The 26,987-nt window shown below is 32.8% G+C and overlaps 1 protein-coding gene and 1 pseudogene across 2 annotated transcripts in view; both read right to left on the bottom strand.

Moving 5' to 3' along the window:
• The window catches only part of LOC145260324 (myosin-VIIa-like), a 965,294-nt gene extending 957,189 nt beyond the window's left edge, over nt 1-8,105 (bottom strand). For both annotated transcript variants that reach the window (XM_080118214.1, XM_080118215.1), the window contains exons 1-2: nt 7,174-8,105; nt 4,734-4,840 (exon numbers count right to left, since the gene is read on the bottom strand). In XM_080118214.1, the coding sequence (XP_079974340.1) occupies nt 4,734-4,840; nt 7,174-7,213 (147 nt within the window). In that variant the 5' untranslated portion in view covers nt 7,214-8,105. The remainder of the gene's footprint in view (nt 1-4,733; nt 4,841-7,173) is intronic.
• Nucleotides 4,017-4,126, bottom strand: LOC145260840 (U2 spliceosomal RNA; annotated as a pseudogene).
• Nucleotides 8,106-26,987: the final 18,882 nt, after the last annotated feature.

Raw genomic sequence — 26,987 nt, 5'->3', positions numbered from 1 at the left:
GTAATGTAATGAAATGACAAATGTACAAACTTTTCAGTTAACTCGAATTATAATTCGATTAAGATAATCTTTCAATGCAACCATCCTAAAGCTGAAAAGTTCAAGATAACAATCATAATCTCTTATTAATAAGTGTGTGATCAATTCTCGAGTGTCTTTCTGTATACGATTCTTAACTCTTACATTTTTTTTTCAAAAATAACAATAGCATAAAAACGATTTTTAGCCTTACATTATTTAATTACTAAAATCCATCAAAATGCATTTAGTTTCTTTATAAAAAAAATAAATAGTCTAGTTAATAGTTGAAAAAATATTTTTTTTGTTATCCTTCGAAATCGAGAACATTTAGACCGGCTTTAAAATTCTTAGCTGATCATCATTTCCTGAACATGAACATTTTGTGTATTTATGCAGAATACGGACCGTAATGAAATAATATTATTTCTTAAATAATATTATTTCTTAAATAATATTTAACCCCCCATTTAACATTTGGGGAAGGGACATTTTATACTTATGCAGAGAAGGTACCGTGCTATTCTTTTATATATATATATATATATATATATATATATATATATATATATATATATATATATATATATATATATAATTTCAAGTCAAATTCAAGTTTTACGATATATATTTTTGTTTAGGTGAAATAGTTACAAAATACCCTCCCCGTATTAAGAATAGGTTTCTGAATAACGGTATTGTTTCAGCACGATACCGTCTTTGCATAAGTACCGCTTGAGCTATTTTGTACTCACTTAACAATTTAATAATAATAAAAAAAGATACCATAAAAATTTAAATTAGCTTTAAAATCCTATCTAAAAAAAAATAGCACGGTCCTCGGTCCACGGTCCAATCGGTCCATACCCTGTATTTTATTTATTTATTTATTTATTTATTTGCAATAAAAGTTCAAAATTATGTACTTAAAAAAGTTTCTGCAAACAAAATATCTACGTTTTTTGGTCAATTAATAATTTAAATGATCAAATGATAATTAAATTTAACTTTCAAAATCATTAAAAAAAAAAAAAAAAAAAAACTCCTGGGCAACGCCGAATAGGTACAGCTGGTAGTGTTCTATTGTTATATAAAAATAATGACGCCCTTCCATCTCCTTCCATGAATGTTTCAAATATCAAATCGTTTATAAGACATCGAAAAGGTTTGTTTTGTTAGAGAAACTTCCAAATATGAATATTCTAGTTTGATGTGATGTATTTTATAGTTCCTATTTACAATGCCTCCCCACGGGACAGAGTTAGACACCAGGGTCGTTTTTTAACGTGGAGAAAAGGAACAAAAATAAAAATTGTCTCAGATGTGAAGGATTTCTCCTCCACTGACAGAGAACAAGAAATTGAAGTGCAGCCTCGGATGATTGTATTTTACCATTAAACGTCTAACCTTTCTTAAAAAAGATCAGTCGGTGCAAGTAAAGAAATAAGCTGTTTGTGCATTTTCAAGTTAAATTCAATTTTTTCTGATATTTTTGTTTAAATTGTTAGATGAAAGTACAAAATAGTTACAAAACGCTCTCCCTCCCCTGTTAAGAATGGTTTTCTAACGGTATTATTTCAGCGCGGTAACATAGATGCACAAATACCGAAAAAAGAAATAACATTAGTAGTAAAAGTGATCTCCGTGATATATTTAATTCATTCATAAAACTTTCGGTGCTTGTTAACTTATGATACAGCCGATAGATCGATTTTTTTTTTAATATCTTGTTTTAAGCAAAACCAACAATACTTATGTCGAAAATAGTAATCTATTAAAAAATTACGAAAATTCATCAAGTGGAAAATCATTCGTAGTTAAAAGTAATTTTTACAGGAAATGTCATTTTCCGTAGATAAATGTGAACACCTTGAAGATTGCGAATACAGGAGACATACATATCTCCCTTTTTGCTAGTGTAATTGGTTGGCGTTTTAGCTGAGCGTGATAAGCTTTTTTATTATTAAAAACATAATGGCAGTTGTTCTACTCGACGAATTTACGAAATTCTTGGATATATTACTATTTTCGACACAATTAAGTATTGCTTTTGCTAAAAACAACATATTTAAAAAAAATCGATCTGTCTATCTTAACAAGCAGCGAACTTTTTAAATTATACAAAAAAAAAATGCCAAAATACCATGTTTACAAAATGTTTGTTTTTTTTTATTCAAAGTTTGTAGTTTTTTGGGGTTTTTTTTTTAATGTTTCGTTTACACACCTTTCCTATTTAGAAAACCTCCCCACGAGGGCCAAATGTGACATTGTAGAGATTTAAAGTTGGGTAGAACCGAGACTGCCGAGATATATTAACATTAATGTTAATAATATATCTCGGCGGCCTCGGTAGAACACGAGGACTCCAAGGGCACCTAAAATAGGTATGGAACAATAAAAATGTCTCGAACCAACTTAGTTAGCATCCCCTCCACCAGGTACATACATGGTGTGGATTAAATGCGGGAAGTTCAACCCCTCCTCCCAATAAAAGGTGTGGAAGGGTCAGACTGGACAGGATCAAAATTTGGACTCGTCGGAATTTCCCAGACGACCAGCCAGCGCCGGTCGGAGCCAGCAAAATCATAGATAGAATGCCGACGAAAAAAAGACGTCTGTCTGTTGTGCGGTGCGGTGCGGTTGCGGTGCGGGTACCATTTGCTTCTTACTACCCACAAAGTCAGACACACGGTCAGTTTATAGTGAGCAATTCAGATCTTTAAAAAATATAAGAGTGGAATGATAATAAAATAGTCGTAATCGGAATCGTCGGCATTACCCAGTAGGGGCGCGTCTCAGGCGACCGTACCGATAATAAACGAATTCTCTCTCTCAAAAGGAGAAAATAATGCCTGGGAGAAAGGCCACTCGAGAACCAACCAGAACCATGCTCCAGGCGCGTGTACATTTACACACGGTAACTTGAATCAAACGAATTTGGAGCCAGAATGAAAGAAAAAACGAAAACCACAAAAAAAGAAAGAAAAAACGCAAAACAAACACATGACTTGTCTTTTATGAATGAGATTCTTGCAAGACAACAAACCTTGTTTTTGGGGTTTTTTTTTTTTAAATGACATTTTAAGACAAAAATTCCTTTTTGTCAACCTAAATCCAATTCGGTAACAAAGGAGCTTGTAAACTACCCACGTTTATTTATCTAACATTTTTTTAGATGCAAAAAACAATGTTTTCAAAGTAATTGTCCTTTAAAAGATGTTTTGCACTGAGCATTGCTGGAAAGTGTCTGTGGTGGTAGTGGGGGGGGGGAGACGTAAATTTAACAATAACACGCATCCATTGATGAGTCATATTTTGGAGTTCCTAGTTTTACACCTTTAAAACTTTTGAAAGCATTTATCCTTTCATATTAGAAAAAATTAATTAAAAAAAAACTTAAAAAAGTAAAGGATATTCAAAAAATAACCCAAAACAGATTTTTTAACTTATTTTTATTAAAAACTAAAGACAGCTTGAATCCATTTCCAATATCAGGAATCAAAATGAAATATTTTTTTAACAAATGTATCAGCAATTATCAAAGCTAAAAGCCACTCCAGGATAAGAGATGGATGAACGATGAAGAATATTGTGATGGTTGGAAATGATCTAACAAAATATGACTCATGAGGTATCTTTCGCGACTGGGGTATTAGTTGCCTTTTGTTCCAATCCATATTGCCTCAGTTGGGGGAGCTAAATACCCCCTTGCACAACCTTGCTCTTGTAAAGCAAACAAATAGGGGATTTAAGGTCTTAAGGCCATGATCAGTTGGTGGTAACTGTTCTTAGTCCTCGAAGAAGAAATCCTTATTTTTGTCCCAATCTAAATTTGAAGTGGAAGGATGGAAATACCTCTAAAAAAAAAAAAAAAAAAAAAAAAACTACGTGTCTTATCTTTCCCTCGTAGGGATACAAATACCTATTTACTATGCCTCCCCACGGGACAGAGTTAGACACCAGGGTCGTTTTTTAACGTGGAGAAAAGGAACAAAAATAAAAATTGTCTCAGTCGTGAAGGATTTCTCCTCCACCGAAAGAGAACAAGAAATAGCACCTGAAGAACAGATACTACACTTTGATCTTGACCAAAAGGCCAAGAGACAAATTTAATAGTTTTTAAAGGGAGAGGCAGTTTGCTAAAGAAAATGGTTTCCAGCATTGTCATTAAAAAAATCGTTAAATCACGTCGCAATAATAATAATAATAAAAATAATAATAATAATAAAAATTAATCAATGCAAATATAAAGTGTTTTATTCGTCGATTCATATTGGGAAAAATAAATATATTTAAATAGGGGAGAGGGGGGGGAAGGTCCCCCCCCTGGCTAATCAAAACTCGTGTTACGGTTAAGTTTTTAATAATTTAGAATATTCGAACAACTATTTTCATCTTGGAAATGATGAAGGTAAATAAACCAAATATGATGACTTGTGTTTTGTGTTATCTCGTGTTTCGTCCGATGTAACCTCCGGCCTTCTTCAGGGGGCATCTTTTCGAATTGAGAAACCTTCTAGTCGAATTTCGGAACGGGAACAGAATATTTTAATCGAATCCATTCTTATCCATTTTTCAAGTTTAAAAAAAAAAAAAAAAAAAAAAAGGAAGGTAGAAGTATCCCCCCCCCCTTTTTTTCATATGTTTTGTAGATGTGATGACCGGTGTTTCAGTTTCATCGACCAAGAACAAAGAATTTATCGTGTTAAGGATACGTATATAACATCTCTCTTATATCTCGTCTCAAGATTCGTATTCACGCCATTCTCATCAATGTTGCTAATGATGATCATGTCCCGAACGCCATCCTGGGGTCGTGTACCTGAAGAAAAGTTCCTGATTTATCAACAAAAATCCAAACAATAATTAAAATTGGGTGGCAGACCTGTACGACAGTGCCCCCTAAAATGTGTGTATTTCACCTTTTTAAAATTTTTCCGACGATTATCATAGACTAGACTTAAGTATCATATTAGCTGAAACAATAAATTAATGACTTTTAAGAAGGGGGTTCACTTTCTCGTTCTAACGTTCTAATCACGTGACACGCTGGAAATGGACAGTAAGTCAGGTAGCAATGAAGGAGAACGTTATAACAAGAAAGTGAACCCCCTTCTTAAAAGTCAATTTTTTTTTTTCCATATTTTTTTTCTGCTAATATTAGCAAGTCTGTAATCTATAATAATCGTCGAGGGGGTGGGGGGGGGGGTAAAAAAAACACGCATTTTAAGGGGGGGGGGGACACTCTCGTACAGGTCCGCAAAACTCCTTTCTCTTTTTTGATTTGAAAAGCTGAAATTACATTTCTGAAAGAAATTTGTACAGTTAATGCTAAGCATCAGATTTAAGTAATCTAATTTACTTGGGGATGCTAAACTGCACTAGTGAACTGTTTTTATTTTAAGTGAGTTCAGTCCGCGCAAGGAACTAATAAAGCCATCCTGAGCATCCTCATGTTAACAATGGCTTTCTAAATTTGTTTAGGGTTATTAAACTGCACAAATGATTATATATATATATATATATATATATATATATATATATATATATATATATATATAGATATCTTGAACTTTTTGGCTTTAATACGACTGTCATCAAACATCATCTTAATTTAGTTCTAGTTTTAATTTGATTCAATTAATTTGATGACCAAACAGTAAGGTAATAAGTTATATTATTATGATACTACTTTGTCATTTAATTGTTAATTGAAGCAAATTGCTATAAAATTAGAACTAATTTTGTTAAAATTAGGGTTGACGGCCATTTTAAAATTGAAAAGTTCAAAATAATTAAAAAAAAAAAATAATTTTAAAAAATTCGCATGTTGAGACCATTTTTGAAAAAGAATATTTCGTAAATTAAAAAATAAAACTTATCTTAACAATTACTGTTTTCACTACACTTCCGGTTGATCCTTTGTTTTTTGTTTTTGTTTTATTTTTTTGGGTATTTTTGTTTATTAAATTGTTAGGTGAAAGTACAGAATAGGTTAAAGGGAGCATGTTAAGAAAGGCTTTTCTAAATAATAACGTTTTTATTTAGAAACCCTGTTCTTAACAGGGGGGGGGGTAGCCGGAAGTGAAGTGGAAGCAATAATCGTAAAGAAAGCCATAAATAACTATTATATTTAAAACGAAAACATCAAAAACGAAATCTTTGAGTATTATTAAATGAAATCGTTCTTTGTCACAAACGTGTTTTGTTTTGCAAATATTACGATAAAAACACAAAAGTGTGTTGGACTGTCCAAGCGTGTAGCAACAACACACTCGCGTGCGTTTATTTAAACACACGCGTTTAAGTCAATTTTTTTTTTTTTTTTTTTTTTTTTAATACTAAACAAAAAAACACACAGATGTTTTTTTTTTAAACAAAAAGAAAGGAAACATTTACGTTAGAATAAAGAAAGAAAAGAAACAATGTTTTTGTGTTTCGTTTTAATAATAGTAAACAAATAAAGAAACGGAGTCTGGATAGAAAATGCCGGATAATTTTCATAAAAAGGAAAAATAACAGAATTTAAATTAAATGTGTCATAAAAATAATAAAAGATGCCTAACGAAGTTTGATCTAAAAAAAAAAAATAAAATAAACAATAAAAAAGTAGGGGTGATACAAATTTTTATTTTTTTACTGGATGATAGGATGTATTTCTTCAAGAAAACTTTTATAAAATAAATAATTAAAAAAAATGTTTCATCAATTATTCATTTTAGGGTTAATCTTAGCTTGAATTGGTCATAGACAAAAAAAAAACGGTACTTTATGCTGATTACGGGCCATGCTGCATTTTTCTTTGTTTTTTTTTTTGTTTTTTTTAGATATAAGTTAAATTCGATTTTTACAGTATGTTTTTTTTTTTTTTTTTGTTAAATTGTTAGGTGAAAGTAGAGAATAGTTGCAAAACATCCTCCCTCTCCCATGGTAAGAATGGATTTCTAAATAACATTATTTCAGCATGATCCGTACTTTACATAAGTACCGGCAAAAAAGGGGGGGGGGCAGAAACAAATGTGTATATGTTCCAAAAATTGTAGAATCAGAAACTGGATTAAAAATACATAAATTAAAAACATTAAAATAAATGAAAGAAATTCATTTTTTTTTAACAAAACAAAAAAAAAAAAAAAAAAAAAAAGCAAGCTTTACCTTCTTTTGCCAACTCTGGCTTTTCCAATACAGAAACCATGATTTATGTCCAGGGTAAAAAACGTTTCCTCCAAGAATAGTATACAAGATCACGGAATTGGTATATCTCCAGAAAGAAAAACGAAAAAAAAAAAAAAAAATAGGGGAAAGAAAGGGGATTCTTTCACATGGTCAGTTTGGATTTTTATGGGGTTGCCGATTTAGTTTTGTTAAGGTGTGCCCCGATATCCGAGATAAATGTAGGGGTACCCGTCAGCGATTTGTTAGATTTTCTCCCTATTTTTTATTCGATGTTTGTTTTTGTTTCGAGAGAAAGATGGAATAAGTTAACCATAAATTGATTTGAATGGAACTAAATGATTTCGATTTTTTTTTTATTTTTAATATGTGCGTGTATGTTTGTGGATGATGGGGGTTTAAAAGGAATAATGTCGCGCGTTGATGGTTTAAAAAAAAAAACGAGACCCTTAAAAGTGAATGTTGAAGGGTTTTGCTACAAAAGCAGCACTGCTATTATGTTCGTGTTGTTGTTGTAGGCAGAAAGAGACGAGATTTTAAAAGAGACATGACTCAAACAAAACGCGGGGAAACCTTCACCTCTCTTTCTTTCTTTCTCTCTCTCTCTCTCTCTCTCTTCCCTCTCTCTCTCCTCATCGCCGTATCGTGGTAGTAGTAGTAGTAGTAGTAGTTGAGTTATAGTGATTGTAATAGAAGCAAACATAGTTAGCGTAACGGAATACGCACTTACTCCTATGTTCGTGTTTTTACCTTCTCTCTTTGAGAAGTTGTTTATTGATAATCGCCTGAGGTACCTCTACCGAGGAATGCGGAAGGGTCTGCCAAGACATATTTTGCAGAGTCAGACGGCTCCTCTTCCGGGACGCTAACTTTTTAATTCTACTTTCCGACTCTTGTGTCACATTTCTTACTGTGGTAGAGAAATCGTAAATACCGTTAATTTATATATATATATATATATATATATATATATATATATATATATATATATATATATATATATATATATATATATATATATAAAAATCCGATCCCGCAGTTTGCTAATTCCTGCCCTGTGATGAGAAGGAGGGTATTTCTTCGAAACTCCGCGGATTAAGGACTATCCAGTATCCACTTATCTTGTGCTTCCTTTTTAAAATTAAATGTTTTTAATTCTTTTTCAAGATGTCTTTTAACATGTTTTATTAATCATTTGTTCATATATATATATATATATATATATATATATATATATATATATATATATATATATATATATATATATATATATATATATATATCCCTCAAACCTCTAGCCTTGATGGAAGCGAGAATAAAACTTGCTGCTATGGTTTCAAATGATCTGAAATAACAGCTAGGGGAGACTTGATTCCAAATCTTTCTCATATGTTATATCTCCCCTCTTTTGGGGAATTATGAATATCTCCAGTATCAAATAATTTTTATTCACTGTGAAATTTACTTTATGTATGAAAACCAAAGAGGGGAGAAGTCTGCTGTCTTACTTAAGGGGGCGTCATCAGGAATTTGTTTATTTTGGACTTGAAGACATCCAAGTTGTAGTCAGGTGGGAAACAGGCAAACGGAAGAGAGTTCCACAGTCGTGCGTGCACTTCTAAGAAAGAAGCTTTGCTCATGGAATCTACGCTTAGATTTAGGCACAGATAAAGAGTGGGGAAAATTAATGACAGTGGTTTCAGCTAGATGGGTGTTTATCGTGAAAGATTGGCGAGGGGGGACCAGAGATTGGGGCTCAGACGAGCACTTGCCATGGAAATAACGATAAAACAAAGACAGGCTCGCAACGTCTCTTCTGTAGGAGAGAGGTTGCAGGGAAGAGAAAAGGGTATCCCCCACTAAGCCATGAAGTCTATTTTGTACTCTGTCAAGGCAGGCTAGGCTATTTTTAGCAGCTCCTGCCCAGATTTTATGGCTGTAAAAAAAAACGTGTCAAAAATAGTCTCTGAATGATGGATGATTCACTTAATGTGCGAGCTTAAGGGCAAATGTCACATAGCCCACTATACAATTCAGGTTATTACCTTTCCAACGAACCTTCATTTGTTAAATTCTGATCAACAGTCGCTGAGATTTGGAACTTATAACATTGCCAAAAAAATGTGGTATGTCTATACATATATTAGTGGCCTGGCAAGGCCACAGGGGAGACAACTAAGCGAAAAAAAAAACTAAGCAAAATTCATCCCAAAGCATCAAAACTGAAGCTAGCCTGTCAGGACACTATATATACAAACGTAGGCAAATTTGGCCATATTGTATTGTTTTGAAAATATAGATTCTTTTTAATCAATTGTCATAAAATTTGGACCATATTATAATCTTCAAAATAGTTTGCAAATTTTCATATAGTTTCGTCCTTTAGAAACAAAGATATGAGCATTTCACTATTCAATTTGGTTACAAGTATAGATATATCCATATATAGATATATTACCTTTTTTAGCAATTTTATAAGTTCAACATCTCGGCGACAATTGAGCAGGATTTAACAAATGAATGCTCGTTGGAAAGCTAATGACCTGAATTGTGCAGTGGGCTATGTGACATTTGCCCTTAAGGTCGCACATTATTGTTTCAAAAAGTTTGGGATCACTTTTCTATATTAATTAAACGTAAAATGAGCACCCACTTTATGGCCACCTTTTTTTTGGGGGGGGGGGTCTTTTTAGTGGATGCGTTTATTTTGGCCTGGTAGACCAACACAAAATCTACCTTAAAAAAATGCTTTTTTATAGGTTTTCGGGTGTGCTGAAAACGGATACTACATTTAAATTTTCTGCAGATAAGTATTTTTCCAGGTATTAAGCAAAAATATGCGCGCTCTTGTGCATATAACAATGGCCACCACTTATAACATTTACCAGAAAAATATTTATTTGTGGAAAATTTAAAAGTGATATTCGTTTTCAGCATACCCAAAAACAAGTTGGTTTTTTTTAAGTTAGGTTTTGTGTTGGTCTACCAGGACACAATTACTAAATAAACATCACCCCTAAAAAGAATAACAAACGCCCCTCCTCCCAAAATGTGGTTATAAGTAAGTGTTCATTTTACGTTAAATTAATATAGAAAAGTGATCCCCGTTTTATAAAACTATAATTTCTTCATATCTTGGAAACTACTCGTTCCCTAGGATTTTAACTGTTATTTGCAGAGCCGTGCTAAGGCCCTCAAATGATTGGATTTTTTATGGGCCATTCTTTTATGGGTCTTTAGCCGGTTAAAATAGTTTTTAAGGGATTAAAAAAGGTCAAAATTAAAAAAAAAATCGTTATACATTTTGTACATTCATCTTAGTTTATTTTTAATCAATTTTTATGCTTGCCACGTTCGTACAGTGGTAACGTCACCAGCTTTGAATGCTATGGTTTTCGGTTTCGATTCTAGCTGATGACACCCAAACACTTTTTTTTTACTTTTAAAATTACAACTCTATAATAATGGACAAATTAAAATATCATATTTAAGCGTATTTTATGACTGGGTAGAGCCCTTCCCCTCTGCTAGCGTATATATATATATATATATATATATATATATATATATATATATATATATATATAAATAAAAGTTACAATAAGTTTACTAAGGTAATCAAAATGGTAAACTTAAAATATATTATAAATATTAAAGAGTTAATATTTACAAGTAAAATAAACTCAGCCAGATATAAAAAGCTCAATAAAACCGAAAAGGAAATAGAGCTTATAATATGAACAAATGATTAATAGAATATGTTAAAAGACATCTTGAAAAAGAGTTAAAAACATATTTAATTTTAAAAAAGGAAGCACAAGATAAGTGGGTAGTCTTTTTAAAATTAAATATGTTTTTAACTCTTTTTCAAGATGTCTTTTAACATATTTTATTAATCATTTGTTTATATATATATATATATATATATATATATATATATATATATATACACACAACGGTTCTAGGTTCGATCCTAGGCTTTGGAGAGGTGCTAGTCTAGCGGCACTGATGAGTTGTTATACAACGAAACAGGACTGTATGTCGATGACTACAAATATATATATATATATATATATATATATATATATATATATATATATATATATATATATATATATATATAGCATGAAAACCTGGCGTTGCAAGGAATATAAATGAGCTGTAAAAATTTTATATCTTCGACTTTTTGAGTGAGCAATGTGTATCTTTTTTCCCCTGCTAAAACTTGAAAAAAAAAATTATTTTTCTAAATACTTGGGGGGGGGGGGACACACTTCTTTTCAAGAAAAAAAAATGTCCGTCATTAACCCTGGCACTAACTCTTAAGTCCGGTTAGCAGCAGGAAAGATAACTATAAGATATAAGACACTGTGATTTGGTTGAAAGCATTAAGCACAATTGAACCGTGATTATAAACTTTCATTAAATGGGGAATTATAAATCCCTTTTCGTTCAGCTACAAATATCATGTTACTATTTTAATTATTTCTTTACATTTTATTGGGTTCAGTTTTGGGAGGTGAGTCCGGAAGGATGTACTCCTTGGGGATGGTTGTAATTAACTTAACATTAGTTCAAATAAATTTTTGTAAATTTGTAGCCTTTAATACCCTTGAGGCACACTCAGTATTTCCCCTCCTTTTCTTTTCTAATTGATCACAATCTACCAATGTCCCACATTTCAAGGTGAAGGCTACTTGAAGATAAGCTGTTAAAAGATTGTCTGTGTTGGACGATGATCGCCACTACAAGAGGATTTGAAACAATGGCTGAAACAGGTGGAAGACTACTTAAAAAGGAATTGATCATCAAGAGGGCAGTTCAAGAAATATTTGTTTACACTAGACTTGAAGATAACCATGCTATTTTTTTTTTATTGTTATTTCCCCTCAAACAAGGCACAGTGCCACTTTGTCATAAGGGGCTACTATTTGTGACAAAATTTACAGGGATAGTCTGTAGAGAATTGGGCAGCAAGATGTCTGTTCACATTGTGTCAGTACAGTCAAGGAAGCAGGGACTCAGGAGGGGATTCCAAAGTCTAGCAGTTTTAGGGAAGATGCTATATGAGTAGAAGGGTTTATGGTATTTAGGGATCTCTACAGTGTAGGGGTGAGATTTTGCTGCTTGACAGGTTTATTGGGGAAGGTACAAGTGCTTTGAGTTCATCATTTTATTAAAATACTTGTAAAACAGGCATAGATGGCACAAGTCATCTCGGTGATGTGACAGAGATTGAAGTTTGGTTGATAATACAGGACCTATTAGGTTGGTGACTTTTTTTGCATCCTATTTAAGAGAGAGAGAGAGAGAGAGAGAGAGAGAGAGAGAGAGAGAGAGAGAGAGAGAGAGAGAGAGAGAGACTAGTGGCAGATGTTGTAGTGTGTTGGGAAGCAATCTCATGGTATCTTGTTCCACAGATGGGATGTTCTAGGAAAGAAACTTTTTTTATGGACGTTTTGTTTGTTTTTTAATACACAGTGAAAAGAAAGCTCTTTGCTGTGGTTGTAGCTAGATGAGTTCTTGCTGTGAATGTTTTACCAGAGACTGAAGCTCAATCGAGCACCTACCATGAGCATAATGATACAGCAGAGAGGCTAGAAACATCTCTTCTGTGTGAAAAGGAGCTGTATGGAAGAGAAGAGATCATCTCTCACTAGATTGCAAAGTTGGGTTTGCATTGTGTCAAGTCAAGAGTGTTCTGAGCGGCATCTCACCAGATACAGCAGCATTAGTCTATCAGCACGGGTACTTTCTGAATCAGTCGAATGATCCAACCATTTTCCCAACAACTTTAATAACAAATGTGATATAAGTCTTTGTAAGTTTTTCATTTCAGGTCTGGAGTGAAAATCAGTCCTAGAAGTTTATCAAAGAGCAGGGCTCTACATTGCGAGTGAAACAGTCGCATTTGCGAATGATTTTCCCAAGTATCGACTAAAAATAATGAAACACTTTTCTTTTTTTTTTTTTTGCAATTTTTATTTCTTCCACCGACAATCTTATAAGGCTCATTATTGAGTAAAACATTTCTTTTCAACTTTTATCTTTTTTTCTTAATAAACGAGCAAAATCAAATTATTTAAGCAATAAAAAGTTTAATAGAACAATATACTTTATTTTTTTTTATTTTTTCACGAAGTCTGTTTAAAAAACATCTGAAGAAATTTGTATATTTATACAAGTCTCATCACAAATTTCGATGCATATTTAAAATTACACTTATCTAAAAAATAAAAAAAAAATGCTGAAAAATCATTACGATGTATGTATCCGTCACAGAACGAAGATGTCATATTCCAAAAAACACGTGGGTTTGGCTAGTAACTTTTCTATTTGGTCAAAGGTCAACAAAAGATAAATCTGTTCATAGAGCCCTAAAGAGTAGGGTTTCCCCAAGAAAAGAGCTATTCATTCTAAGGGAGAAATATGGATCAGATCTAAGCATTGGTGGTGCAAAGATGTAACTGAGCGCATGGAATAATATCAGCAGGAGCTGTAGCTAGCTTGCAAGATATTAGCAGCAATAATCGAAAAGCACATATGCAAATTAGCAAATGTGCACGGGCTTGTGTGACAGGAAAAGCAAAGTGTACGCCGAAGAAAATGGACGTGTAAAGCAGTAGCTGAAAAAAAGCACATATGCAAATTAGGGTGTGTGCGGGCTTGCATCAAAAGAAAAAATACTCCACGTGGTCAGACAGAAGAATCACAGTGTGCACCAAAAAAAAATGGACGTGTAAAGTCATAGAAAAGAAAGGGCTGGTTGTGGCTAGCGTGAGGTTGGAGAAGAAAAAAAAAACGAGATTGAATGAGATGGACATGTGGCCTTGTAGTGGCGATGAGATAATTTTAAGCTGGTGTTGAGACGGTGGGGTTTTGTTAGTCTCATGGCAGACGAAATGAACAGTTAGAAAAAACAAGAAGCGGACATTGTTTGGAAAGTGATGGTAATAAATGCCTTTTTTTGCTAAAACAGAAAAAAAAGCAGAGTCGGATTTTAATTTATTGCCTTCCTTTGTTTGTAGCTGCAACGGTAGCCATGTTACAAAGAGAGTTGCATGGTTTTAGAGGTGTTGCAAATAACAAGCCAAATTCTTCCACCTACTTCACCATCTGCTCTAAGTCGAGGGAGGAGACAGAAAGATCTTCATCATCGATGCCCTTTGAAGTGCTGCTATAGACAGTTGTGTTGTTTCCATAGATGTCAATAATTGATCACAAAGTATGATTTGGAAGAGCATTTATGAAGATCAGGAAGATAGTTGGATGCAGAAATGATCCTTGAGCATTGATGCAGTGTGCTTTTGACTTCTAGCCATCAACAAATAACTTTTATAAACCTGAGGATCCGAGCATTGGTAGTGAAAGGAGAGATGCTTGGTTTCTTCTTCACATTCTTATGAATGGCTCAGCTCTCGATGAGAAATCGACTCTAAAACTTTTTGGTTTTTCTTTCTAATGAAATCTTACTTGGAATTCATGAATTTAAATCCATTGCTTTTTCTGATTCTCATCAAATCGGTTTTCTTTATTGCTCAACACACTTTCTCCCAAATGTGACTAATCTCTGTCTTAACACATTTACTATGATGTATGGAGTATTGTTATCATATTTGGGCTGGTGAACCAAACAAAGTACTCCACCAGCAGATTCAGGTCAGGGAAAGAGGGTGTCAAGTGAAAGAATGGTACAAAGTCAAGCCTGCGTTTCTTTGGACATGTGGGCCGGAGTCGAGTCCTGCTGCCACACCCAGTGTCTGCCAGCTGCCACCTGATTGCACCAGAGGATCGCCACACTCTTCAGTACATCCAGGTACACTTTGATATTGACTTTCAAGCCGACTTCGAAGATGTGAGGTGACATGATGTGGTCCTCACTTGAAACCACACCAAAAACCATAACCGTAGCCAGAAACTTTGTTTTCATCACTCTGGGCACATTCTTATTATTCATGGAAATTCAGTGATGCCTTTTTGAGGGTGCTGGCAATGGTCCTGATAGCATAACTTGGATCGGTAGAGAGCATGAGTTGTATAGTGGCGCATCTCCAATCTTGCTCGTTGAGCATTGTGTCACTTTCAGATATGATAGAAAACTCCTATCGCTCTTGGAATTTGTACACAACTGGCCAACTAGTAGATGGTCTGAAAAAAAAACAAAAAACAAAGAAGAAAACTAGTTTTCATCATACGGAAGTAGAATCATGTCGGTTCGGTTTTTTAGGGCGACAGTTTTATCGTTCCACCCTATAATTACTAATAAATACTCAGAAAGTAATATTGTGCTACATAGTTCAATATAAATAATAAAATCACATTGTAAGAAACAATCTTTTATTTACCCTTCAGTTCAGCACATCTTGGCAAATAATATTCATTTTCAATATTTTTGTGAAAATATTGAATAAAGAATTAAATGATAATATCGTTAATTCAAGCATTTTTTTTTTAGTTATATTGAATTCATTAATACGGACCATAGGAGTGTTTTTTGTAATGTTTCTGAAAGACATATATATTTTTAATTTTCAATTAACATATACGGTGTTTTATTTTCATTAAAAAAAAGCAAAAATAAATTTATGCTTTTTTTTTTATTACTTAAAATTATAACTTTAGTAAAGGTGTTTTTTTTGTTTACATAAAATAATAGCATTATTTTATGTAAAAATACATTTTCACTAAGATTTAAAAATAATAATGGATTCATTATATTCTGTGATCGTTAATACTGAAAATTTCATTTAAATTGGTTAATTTCCTGCTTTCTGGTGAATTTTTAAGTGAAGGGAGAGGCCAAAATGTTCATACATTTTTCGGGATCGCCCATCCATTTTGTAAGTACATGACAAATAAATACAATATAGCATATACACATATATACAGCCGTCGATTAGTGTAATGGTTAGGAGCCTTGACTGTCTTACAGGCGGTCGGGTTTCAATCCTGGCTTGAGGTAGTTTCCTGTCTAGCTGCACTGATGAGCTGCGAAACAGTACTGTATGTGGATGACTATATATATTATATACATAAAGAATTAAATGATAATATCGTTAATTCAAGAATTTTTTTTTTTAGTTATATTGAATTCATTAATACGGACCATAGAAGTGTTTTTTGTAATGTTTCTACACCGATGAATACTGAAGGATTGGTCGAAAATTATGTACTCGTAAAAAAAGTTTTTTAATTTTTTTTCATAATATTATTTTGTATTCCTGCACGTCACCAATTGAAAACAAATAAAGAAAAGTTATAAGCTTTTATACTTTTCGTATTCTTTTTTATACATTTCCATTCATATTATATATATATATATATATATATATATATATATATATATATATATATATGCACGTGTGTGTGTGTGTATATATATATGTACTTACACACACACACACACACACACACACACATTTAATTATTATAGTAAAAAAATAATTATATATATATATATATATAATATGAGCAAACAGTTAATAAAATATGTTAAAAAACACTTAGAAATGAGTTAAAAACATATTTAATCTGAAAAGGAAACACTAGATAAATGGATAGTCCTTAATCCACGGAGTTTCGAAGAAATACTCTCCTTCTCATCATAGGGTAGGAATTAGCAAAATGCGGGATTGGATTTTGCATGCAGAAGTATTTGATGAAACAACAAGTAAGTCAAAGATCTTACTTAAAAACAAAATAAGTTAAGCAGAGGGAATATAGTAAAGAAAAAGGTGATTACACATGAATGGATAGTCTGGTGGAAGATAAAAAATCCAGTGACGATAAAATCCAAATGTAAAACTTTAAGAAAGTTAAAAGAATTTCCATTTGTACAAGTAAAATCCAAGGAAATCCCGTAATTAGAAGAAGATGGTCCATAATAATCCAAAGGCAGAAATCCATGGAATAATTCACAAACATGTGTACAAGGAAAAAAAATAATATTAATAAAAGAAAAATAAGATGTGCTTTTCACTCTACTTCCGAGACATAACTATAAATAAAAAATAATATATATATATATATATATATATATATATATATATATATATATATATATATATATATATATATATATATATATTAGTGATTGGACAATTCCAATACTTTTTCCGATTCCAATACAATGATCAATTTCATACTAAATTTCCGATTCCGATTCTTCATAAATCTCTAAATATTTAACTATAAAATTGTCATTTTTCCGATTAAAATACAAACATATGTTAAATGTGCATGTATTTCCACAAGCATAAAAATAAACTTGTGGGCAGGTAATCTATAGATTTTAGTTTTAGTTTCAAATCAATTATATTTATTAGTTTATTATTACTGCCAAAAATATAATTACAGGAATCGTTTTTGGCATTGGAACATAAATTTTTCCGATTCGGATACCAATTCCGATACCCCAAAAACTTTCTATTTTTCTGATTCTAATTCTGATTACTTGTCCCAACACACACACACACACATACACACACACACACACACACACACACACACACACACGCACACACACACACACACACACATATATATATATATATATATATATATATATATATATATATATATATATATATATATATAATAAGTAGCATCAGATCACACATGCAATAAACTTAGCAACAAGACTTAAAATATTGACTATAGTGCCAATTAATTAACTCCAAAAGAGGCCTTTCTTATTTTGAAAGGTCACTAACCTCATTTTACAAGTAAACCCATGTGTAAACTCATTAAACCCACATAAAATTAGAAAAATAAATAAACAGATAGGGACCCACACACATTTATGACTGGAATCAATTCCCAGGCGACCACTGACTGATTCAAAGCCATTCCTATTAAAAACTATGCCACTTCTCACAGTTTGAGATCAAACACTTCTATCCATTCACAGAGAGAGAAAAAGATACTCAACAAAGCCATAAATTTGAACAAATCCTTCATAGAAATTATCTGATAACAAAAAATAAAAAAATCCATGCAGGAAACTCTCTTTGATAATAGAACCTTTTTTTTTGTTTTGTTTTTATTTGCTTCTCTACGAAAATAAAATGTGACACAAGGTCGTTTTTAATGTGAGGAAAACCAGCTCAACAAAAAGGGGCACTCTGGCAGTAGGCAAAAATGTAAATTGCCTTAGTATAGAAAGGTTTCCCCTACATTGACTAAGAACAAATTAACTTAAGTGTAACATCAGAACAGATACTACACTTTGGATCTATTTAGTTTGGTGCTCCAGGCCCTGGCATTATCTACTGCCAGAGCCTTATTTGGGTAACATTAAACTTAGACACAAGGCCAGTAGAGAAAAGTGGGGGTCGAGGGTCATGTAACTACTTTTGCTAAAACTTTATTTGAAACTTTATTAACCCTAAACTAGTCTCTATCACCATAATACCTCATTATCTCCATGGCATTTACCTACTTAATATATCCTCAGATGCTACGATTTTTTAGTTACAATTCTGTAAAAAGAAAAGAAAAAACGTATTTACAGCAACAAACATGAACAAAAACATTATATACAAACTTAAAGAATTTTAAAATATATAAGATGATGGGGAGTGGGGCAAACTAAAATGCACCCAAAAAGAAAGAAAAAAAAAAGAAGAAACTGATTAAAATGCCTATGGGGGCGGGTTACTAAGGCCCTTCCTACCTATCTCTAAGTGTAGATCGCCCACTCTTTTCCAACAAAAGTCGAAAACAAGCAGATCGATCCCAAATGGGGAGTGGGGGACCTAAAGGTAATCTTTCAAAAAACAAATTAGATGGGGATGGAAACACAGGCAATGGACGGTGTCTTCCAAGATAAATGTAAGTATAGGACATCAGATCGGGGACAAAACAAAGGGCGGAATGGACATCTTTGGAAGCTCTCCTGTTTTATTTTCTATTGGTAAATAGAAAATAAAACAGTACAGTCAGGGAAATAGGAAACAGCGGCGGGGGGGGGGGTCTGGTATTCCGAAGAAAGAAACTATTATAGTAGAAGGATTTGCCACATCTGGGCAGGAGCTGCTAAAAGCAGCTTATCTTGCCTTGACAGAGTTCAAAATAGACTTTGTAGCTTAATAGGGGATTCTCTTTTCTCTTTCCTGATTTTTTTAACCGTCATGTTTGGAATTTCATTTTCATTGTGCTTCTAAACAGTGGATTTCTATTAATAATCTATCTATATAATTATAAAACTCAAATGACCTTATAATGGGTGTCGTGACCCAACATCCGGTTTACGACTTCCGGTTGCGCATGCATACATAAACATAAACCCATAACAACGTAAACAAATAAACACAAATCGCTACTTTTGCAGAATTTGACCTGCGCACTGAAATATTAACGTTATTATTTAGAAATTATTATTTAACATGGGAAGGGTGGGGATGTTTTGCAGCTATTCTGTATTACAACTATACTGCCGCAAGTTTCTTACAAATAAATCAACTTTAACCCATTGACATAAGAACAATTTACAACGGCGATTTACCCACCGCTTTCCTTTTATTTTTTTTAATTTATTCTCCATTCTTTCTTAAAAACATTCATACATTTTCTTCTAAACTACCAACATACATAAATGACCCCAAAAATATGTTGTTTTTTTTTTATTTGCGTTACAAATAAATAATTAACGCGACAATAAAACGAATTGTTTTACTGTGTACATTTTCAGTGCCCCAATTGTTTTTTGGGGTTTTTTTTCGCGTTTAAATTAAAAGATATATCAAAATTTGAATTTAACTTTAAGTATTATGGCATCTGTTCAGTGCACATTTACCTATAAGTATGGCAAATAACTTATAATTCAATGGCTGGAAGTTTGTTTGTTTTTTTCCAAAATAAACAATTATAAACAGAACGACTCATAGAAATCTATCTATATTCTTTTTTCATTTTAATATACTTTCATAGAAATGTTTCTGTTATGTAACAAAACATATTTTCTTTACGTCACAAGTGTCGCACTCATAGATTAATTTCATAGCTAATATAACATACTGATGTTATATAGTTGTTTCATTAAAGAGTCTTAGAGAGAGACTATTATAAGTGATGCTTTTTCTTGTGAGAGTTCTTATTAGTAATAATATGAGTCTTAGTGAGAGTTCTTGTCTTATTACATATGATGTTGTATCTTAGAGAGAGAGATGTTGTTGTAATGACATTTTATAACACAGACATATAATAACGATACAATTTACCTTTTTGTAGAAATCACAACACAAAGATGAGCTTTATCCAAAACACATGGTGAATTTATTTAATACGACCGGTCGGGATTTCCTCATTAAGAACTCAAAGTTTCACATCTTAGTTTCTGAAGTGACGTCTCGCTTCAGACGTCCGCCTGTCTCTGGGTTTTCTCACTGACTGTCTCCCCTGACTGTCTCTGACTCTCTCTCCCTGTCTCTGACTCTCCCTCTACTATATTGAGAAATCCATGCATCCCGGCCACGTGAGCAAAATTCACGTGTTTCAACATGCGCGACTTTGCACGTTTTCGACATTGATTTCCCAATAACCTATTTTTCTTGTGTTGTTTCCACAAAGGAATTTAACCTACATATCTAATTTATTTAACCATATTTTATTATCCACATTCTTTTAACAATTGAATAGTTTATTTATTATTTATTTCATCCGAATTAACAATTTACTGGACATTCCATTTAAACCTATTGTTCTTTAAAACTTATGTCCAGGGTTCGATTTCTGCTTTCTCTTATTTCCATTTTAACTAATCTCTCTATTTTTATACTTACATGAACAGGGGACAGCCCTTATCATGTAACATCCCTCCCTTCCATATTTCACAAAAAAAAATGTATGCATTTTTAACTTTAGTACATTTTTTTTATTTTTACATCTACATCTACACAACCACACGGCTAGAAAGATCAGGCTAAAAAACACACAAAAAAAAATCCCTTTCAGTCAGCCCTTCTCAGCCGACTTCACAATTATTTATTTTGTTATAAGATCAGGACCTTTCTGATCTTTGTGGCATTTACTTTTTGGGTGTAGGATATTTACCTATGATACACATCAGCTATTTTCCAGCCACCCATATGCCGCAGACTAGAGGTTTTCACCTTTCTCGAAATGGGCGACTTCCTTCGTCTCAAAAGTGTTCTGATCTCTCTTTCCGCATGGTTAGTCTTATCAAGTATGGCTTTGTTTTTTTGTTTTTTTATTCTATAACTATCTCATACGGGACATACCAAAGCTCATATACTTAAATCTTTGTGGTTGGCTTCAGAAGTTTAAGATATACCTTTTTTTCTCTCATACGGATTCACTCGGATTTCCTTGCTTGGATTCTTGAAACTTCGACGAGGATTTAGAAATATCACCCCTAACTAACTAACACGTTTCCTGCGACCAACAACTTAATTGCGCCTAAATTCTATCTAATTGCCCGATTTTTTTTTGTGATTTTTCTTTTCTCTCACCAGGGCTTCCAAGATCCAGCAGATATATCCCACATTCATGCTTCTCTAAAACAAAATACAAGGTTATATCTTTCTTACGTAATCTACGGCATATTTTTGCCTGTCTCTTACTTCATTAAGCTATATGTGATTGCCTCGGGACTACCTCTCATCGGTTTACTGGTCCCCTTAAGAATTTTCGTATTCTTTCCAACGCCTGTTTATTAACTAAGCCAAGACTTATTTACTACTTTGCTTGGAGTCGTTTACGTGCAACCAGCTTATTTTAAGCACTTAATTAACCAGGTTCCCAAATTTTTCGTATAGGGGCACTTCTTGTGCTTATCAATCCCTACCAAGTCACTTTTCTTGGAGAAAAAATTTTAGGATCTCTAAAAAAAACAACAAAACCAAATGCTAAAACAAAACATCTTTCTTACGGCGTATCACATCTAAAAACTCTCCAAATGCCCGTTTACGTAATTTTAATTCTTGTCCCCCTTCTAAAATTCCAACTGAATCTGTAAGCCAACCATACGTCTTAACTTATTTTCTACTAGATCATTTTAATCTAATGTATATTTACGGATAACTTTGAATTCTTGCTGTGAAAATCATAACATTACATACATAAGACAATTTACAATATTTGTTCAACATCATAAAAACATTTTCAAAAAAAAAAAAAATACCTTAATACATTTAAACATTTTGCAACAGTTATAACTTTTTTTTTTTTTTAACAACAAAAAAAAATCATCTGTAACAAACAACAATTCAACAGTCTGTCCAAAACAATTGTCCCTTTTTTTTTTTTTCAAAAACAAAATAAATGAACACGCAAAAGCCGAAAAGTTCACTATGAACACAAAATGCATTTCAAAACAATTTACACGCTGTTTCATAGAGAGTACATGCGACCTTTGAAATTCCTGTTTTGATTGACAGATTAAATTCAACAATTCGTCCAAACGATTTCATATTGACACAGATTTTCTAATGACACTTCTACAAATTTCAAAACAATAATAATGGGTGACACAGTCTCTGCCTTCGCGTGTATGTGTGTGTGTGTTTTTTTTAACAGACCAATTCATTTATCAATGAATTACGCATGGTGACTTGTTTACTATTTTTTTCCATTACTACGAATATCTTTTTTTACGGCATATCGGCCTTTTCTTCTTTTTCTTTTTTTAATATTTCTTGTATCTTTTGTTCTCTGTGTGCGTGTGTGTTCATTTTTTTTCTTTCTTTTTTTTTTCGCATTTCTGTGATCGTGTAAATTTTTTTTTTTCCGTGGTATTATTTCTTTATTTTTTTTAATTATGTTGGACCCCTTTAAAACGTTGTGTTTCTTTTTCTTTTTCGAATTCTGTGATCGTGTAATTTTTCTTTTTCCGTGGTATTATTGATTTATTTTTTTAAATTATATTGGACCCCTTTAAAACGTTGTGTTTCTTTTTTTCTTTTTTTTCTTTTTCTTCGTGGTATCGACCCCAGGTTCGGTTTCTGCATCGCTGATGCAAAAGGTTCACGAACACCAAATTGAGAGTTGTTATATAGTTGTTTCATTAAAGAGTCTTAGAGAGAGACTATTATAAGTGATGCTTTTTCTTGTGAGAGTTCTTATTAGTAATAATATGAGTCTTAGTGAGAGTTCTTGTCTTATTACATATGATGTTGTATCTTAGAGAGAGAGATGTTGTTGTAATGACATTTTATAACACAGACATATAATAACGATACAATTTACCTTTTTGTAGAAATCACAACACAAAGATGAGCTTTATCCAAAACACATGGTGAATTTATTTAATACGACCGGTCGGGATTTCCTCATTAAGAACTCAAAGTTTCACATCTTAGTTTCTGAAGTGACGTCTCGCTTCAGACGTCCGCCTGTCTCTGGGTTTTCTCACTGACTGTCTCCCCTGACTGTCTCTGACTCTCTCTCCCTGTCTCTGACTCTCCCTCTACTATATTGAGAAATCCATGCATCCCGGCCACGTGAGCAAAATTCACGTGTTTCAACATGCGCGACTTTGCACGTTTTCGACATTGATTTCCCAATAACCTATTTTTCTTGTGTTGTTTCCACAAAGGAATTTAACCTACATATCTAATTTATTTAACCATATTTTATTATCCACATTCTTTTAACAATTGAATAGTTTATTTATTATTTATTTCATCCGAATTAACAATTTACTGGACATTCCATTTAAACCTATTGTTCTTTAAAACTTATGTCCAGGGTTCGATTTCTGCTTTCTCTTATTTCCATTTTAACTAATCTCTCTATTTTTATACTTACATGAACAGGAGACAGCCCTTATCATGTAACACTGACCCAACCAGTCACGGGTAATCTACCAATAATAATAATAATAATAATAATAATAATAATAATAATATATATATATATATATATATATATATATATATATATATATATATATATATATATATATATATATATACTAGCATTTCAGTCCAGCGTTATCTGGGTGTTTGGAGGTGTATGTTGAGCAAAAAAAAAAAAAAAAGCGGTAAATTTTTTTAATTTGACCCCTACTATGACCCCTTAACATTTATTGTTTTGGACTCAAATCAAGTTATTAAGTTAGATCCATGTCCAAGGGACCTATATCTAAACTTTCAAGTGTTTAGACCGAAAATTCACAGAGGAGTTATGTAGAGTTCTCAAAGGTCAAATCCTTGAACTTTGACCCCTTAACAGCCAAATTTCTGGCTGAAAACGGATTACAAAGATTTTCCCAATTCTTAGTACCCTGTATATCAAATTTCGCGTCTGTAGACTTAAAATTGACAGAGTTATTGCTTAGGGAAATGTACACAGACAGACAGACAGACAGACAGACAGACAGACAGACAGACAGACAGACACACACACACACACACACACACACACACACACGTTAATTTTTATAGCTCTCTCTCTCTCTCTCTCTCTCTATATATATATATATATATATATATATATATATAAACCCGACAAACAGCTAAATCCCACCCCTTCACAGTAGAAATCCGTAGATGTAAAAGTCTTCTACTTTAGTAGTTTCTTCCCCACGCTAGACTTTGGAATTCCCTTCCGGGTTCCTGCATCCTCAACTGTACTGCATCCCCAACTGTACTGACATGCAGAAGTTCAAGTGTAATGTGAACCGACATCTTGCTGCCCAACTTCCCACATAGTACCCCTGTAGATTATGTCCCTGATAGTAGCCCCCTACATGAAAGTGGCAATGTGCCTTGTTTGGGGTGAAATTGTAATTAAACAAATTTTTTTAAAAACAAAACTAATGCAGTGACTGAAAGCGATTAATCAATTTGCAAGCCAAAGAGTTTTCTAACGAATGACTTTGGATTAAAAGTTTTTTTTTATATATAGTTTGAAAAGTTGAAAACTTCCTACACACACACACACACACACACACACACACACACACACACACACACACACACATATATATATATATATATATATATATATATATATATATATATATTTATATATATATATAGAGAGAGAGAGTGAGAGAGAGAGAGAGAGAGAGAGACAGAGAGACAGAGTATAAACGATGAATTGGCTGTTTGAGATCTCAAACGTTAAACCTCTTAATATTGATAAAAAAAAATTGTGTTTATTTAACTGTTTTATTAAATACAAACATTTTATTCTATGCATCCACCTTCTGCGTCCAAAACTTGTTGAATGCGAACCCTAAAACCACAAAAGGTCTTGTCAACTGACTCCTTCTTGATAGCGCTTGATTCTAGTCTTATGGAGATGTTCAGGGGCGCCACACTGTTATAGGGGCGAGCATCAGAGACTTTCTCAACATCGCCCTATAACCAATAGTCGCAGGGGTTCAAATCTGGTGAGCTAGAGGGCCAAATGTGTGAAGGCACAAAAAGCGGCAACTCCCTCTTTAAGAAGGTCTGTACTGTTTTTGACCTATGAACAGGTACAGAGTCCTGGATGAACATCAATTTCTTGAGATCATAGTTCTTCTTAATTCAGGGTAAAAAAACTTCCTCCAGAATCTTCAGATATTCCACCGTATTATATATATATATATATATATATATATATATATATATATATATATATATATATATATATATATTATATATATATGTATATTAAAAAAGAAAATATATATATATATATATTAAATATATATATATATATATTTATATATATATATATATTTTTATATATATATATATATATATATATATATATATATATAATTATTTTTTTACTATAATAATTAATTATCCCCAGACACGTGTTTTGTCATCTACAACTCATCAGAGCATGGTAAGAGGTCGGAACCGCATGGTAAGAGGCCTAAACTCCTACCTCTGGACCATCTCGAACGACTGCTTGGATATATCGCGATTTATGTAGATGTTGTTTATTTGTTTTTGTTTTTGCGAGACGTTTTGAATGAATTCAATTATTTATACGAAAGTGCATTTTACCTATATATACGGCATAATCGCGTTGACACACTGGTTCTCGTCAGATCACCGAAGTTAAGCAATGTCGAGCCTAGTTAGTATCAGATGGGTGACCAGTTGGGAATTCTTATCTCGGCATTTGTTCCAGTCGTCCTGTACTTCACTTGCCACTGGTATTTAACAATGTCGTCACAGGAGAGGTGTGGTTGGAGATTGCGTACCTCCAACCACAAAAGTTTCACATGCAAGCAACCCTTCGTGGATATCCAAGACTGAAGGAGCCTGCTTGCATTTTTACCTAAATGTGTGTTTAGGCAACTCGCATTTAGGTAAAGATGCACTTTCATATAAATAATTGAAATCATTCAAAATGCATTGCAAAAACAAAAGCAAATAAACAACATATATTTATCACTAAGGGTTTTATCACTCAATGAGAAGCCTCTTCCTGCACTTTAGCCATTTATCTCTGTCCCTAGCTATCCGCTTCCATGTGGGACCCATGTGTTGAATCAGGTCATTTCTTCATCTAGTTATTGGTCTTCCCTTTGACCTGTTATGCGCACGAGGTGTCCATTCCAGTGTCCAATATATATATATATATATATATATATATATATATATATATATATATATATATATATATATATATACATGTGTGTGTGTGTGCATAGATCATTGTATAACGATTAGATCACTGTCTGACTGACGTAAAGAACATTTAAAATTAAAATGTTTAAATTCAATGTTATTTCGCGTGGTTAATGGTAGCCAAATGGATGCGGTCTTTGCTAATCGAGCCAGAGATGGCTTGTGTTGCCGAGTTCGAATCTGTCGACTGGTGTTAAT

The sequence above is a fragment of the Euprymna scolopes genome, chromosome 36, assembly GCF_053919585.1.
Source record: "Euprymna scolopes isolate OS-2025 chromosome 36, ASM5391958v1, whole genome shotgun sequence".
Lineage (NCBI taxonomy): Eukaryota > Metazoa > Mollusca > Cephalopoda > Sepiida > Sepiolidae > Euprymna > Euprymna scolopes.
This window is presented reverse-complemented; position numbering and strand designations above follow the sequence as displayed.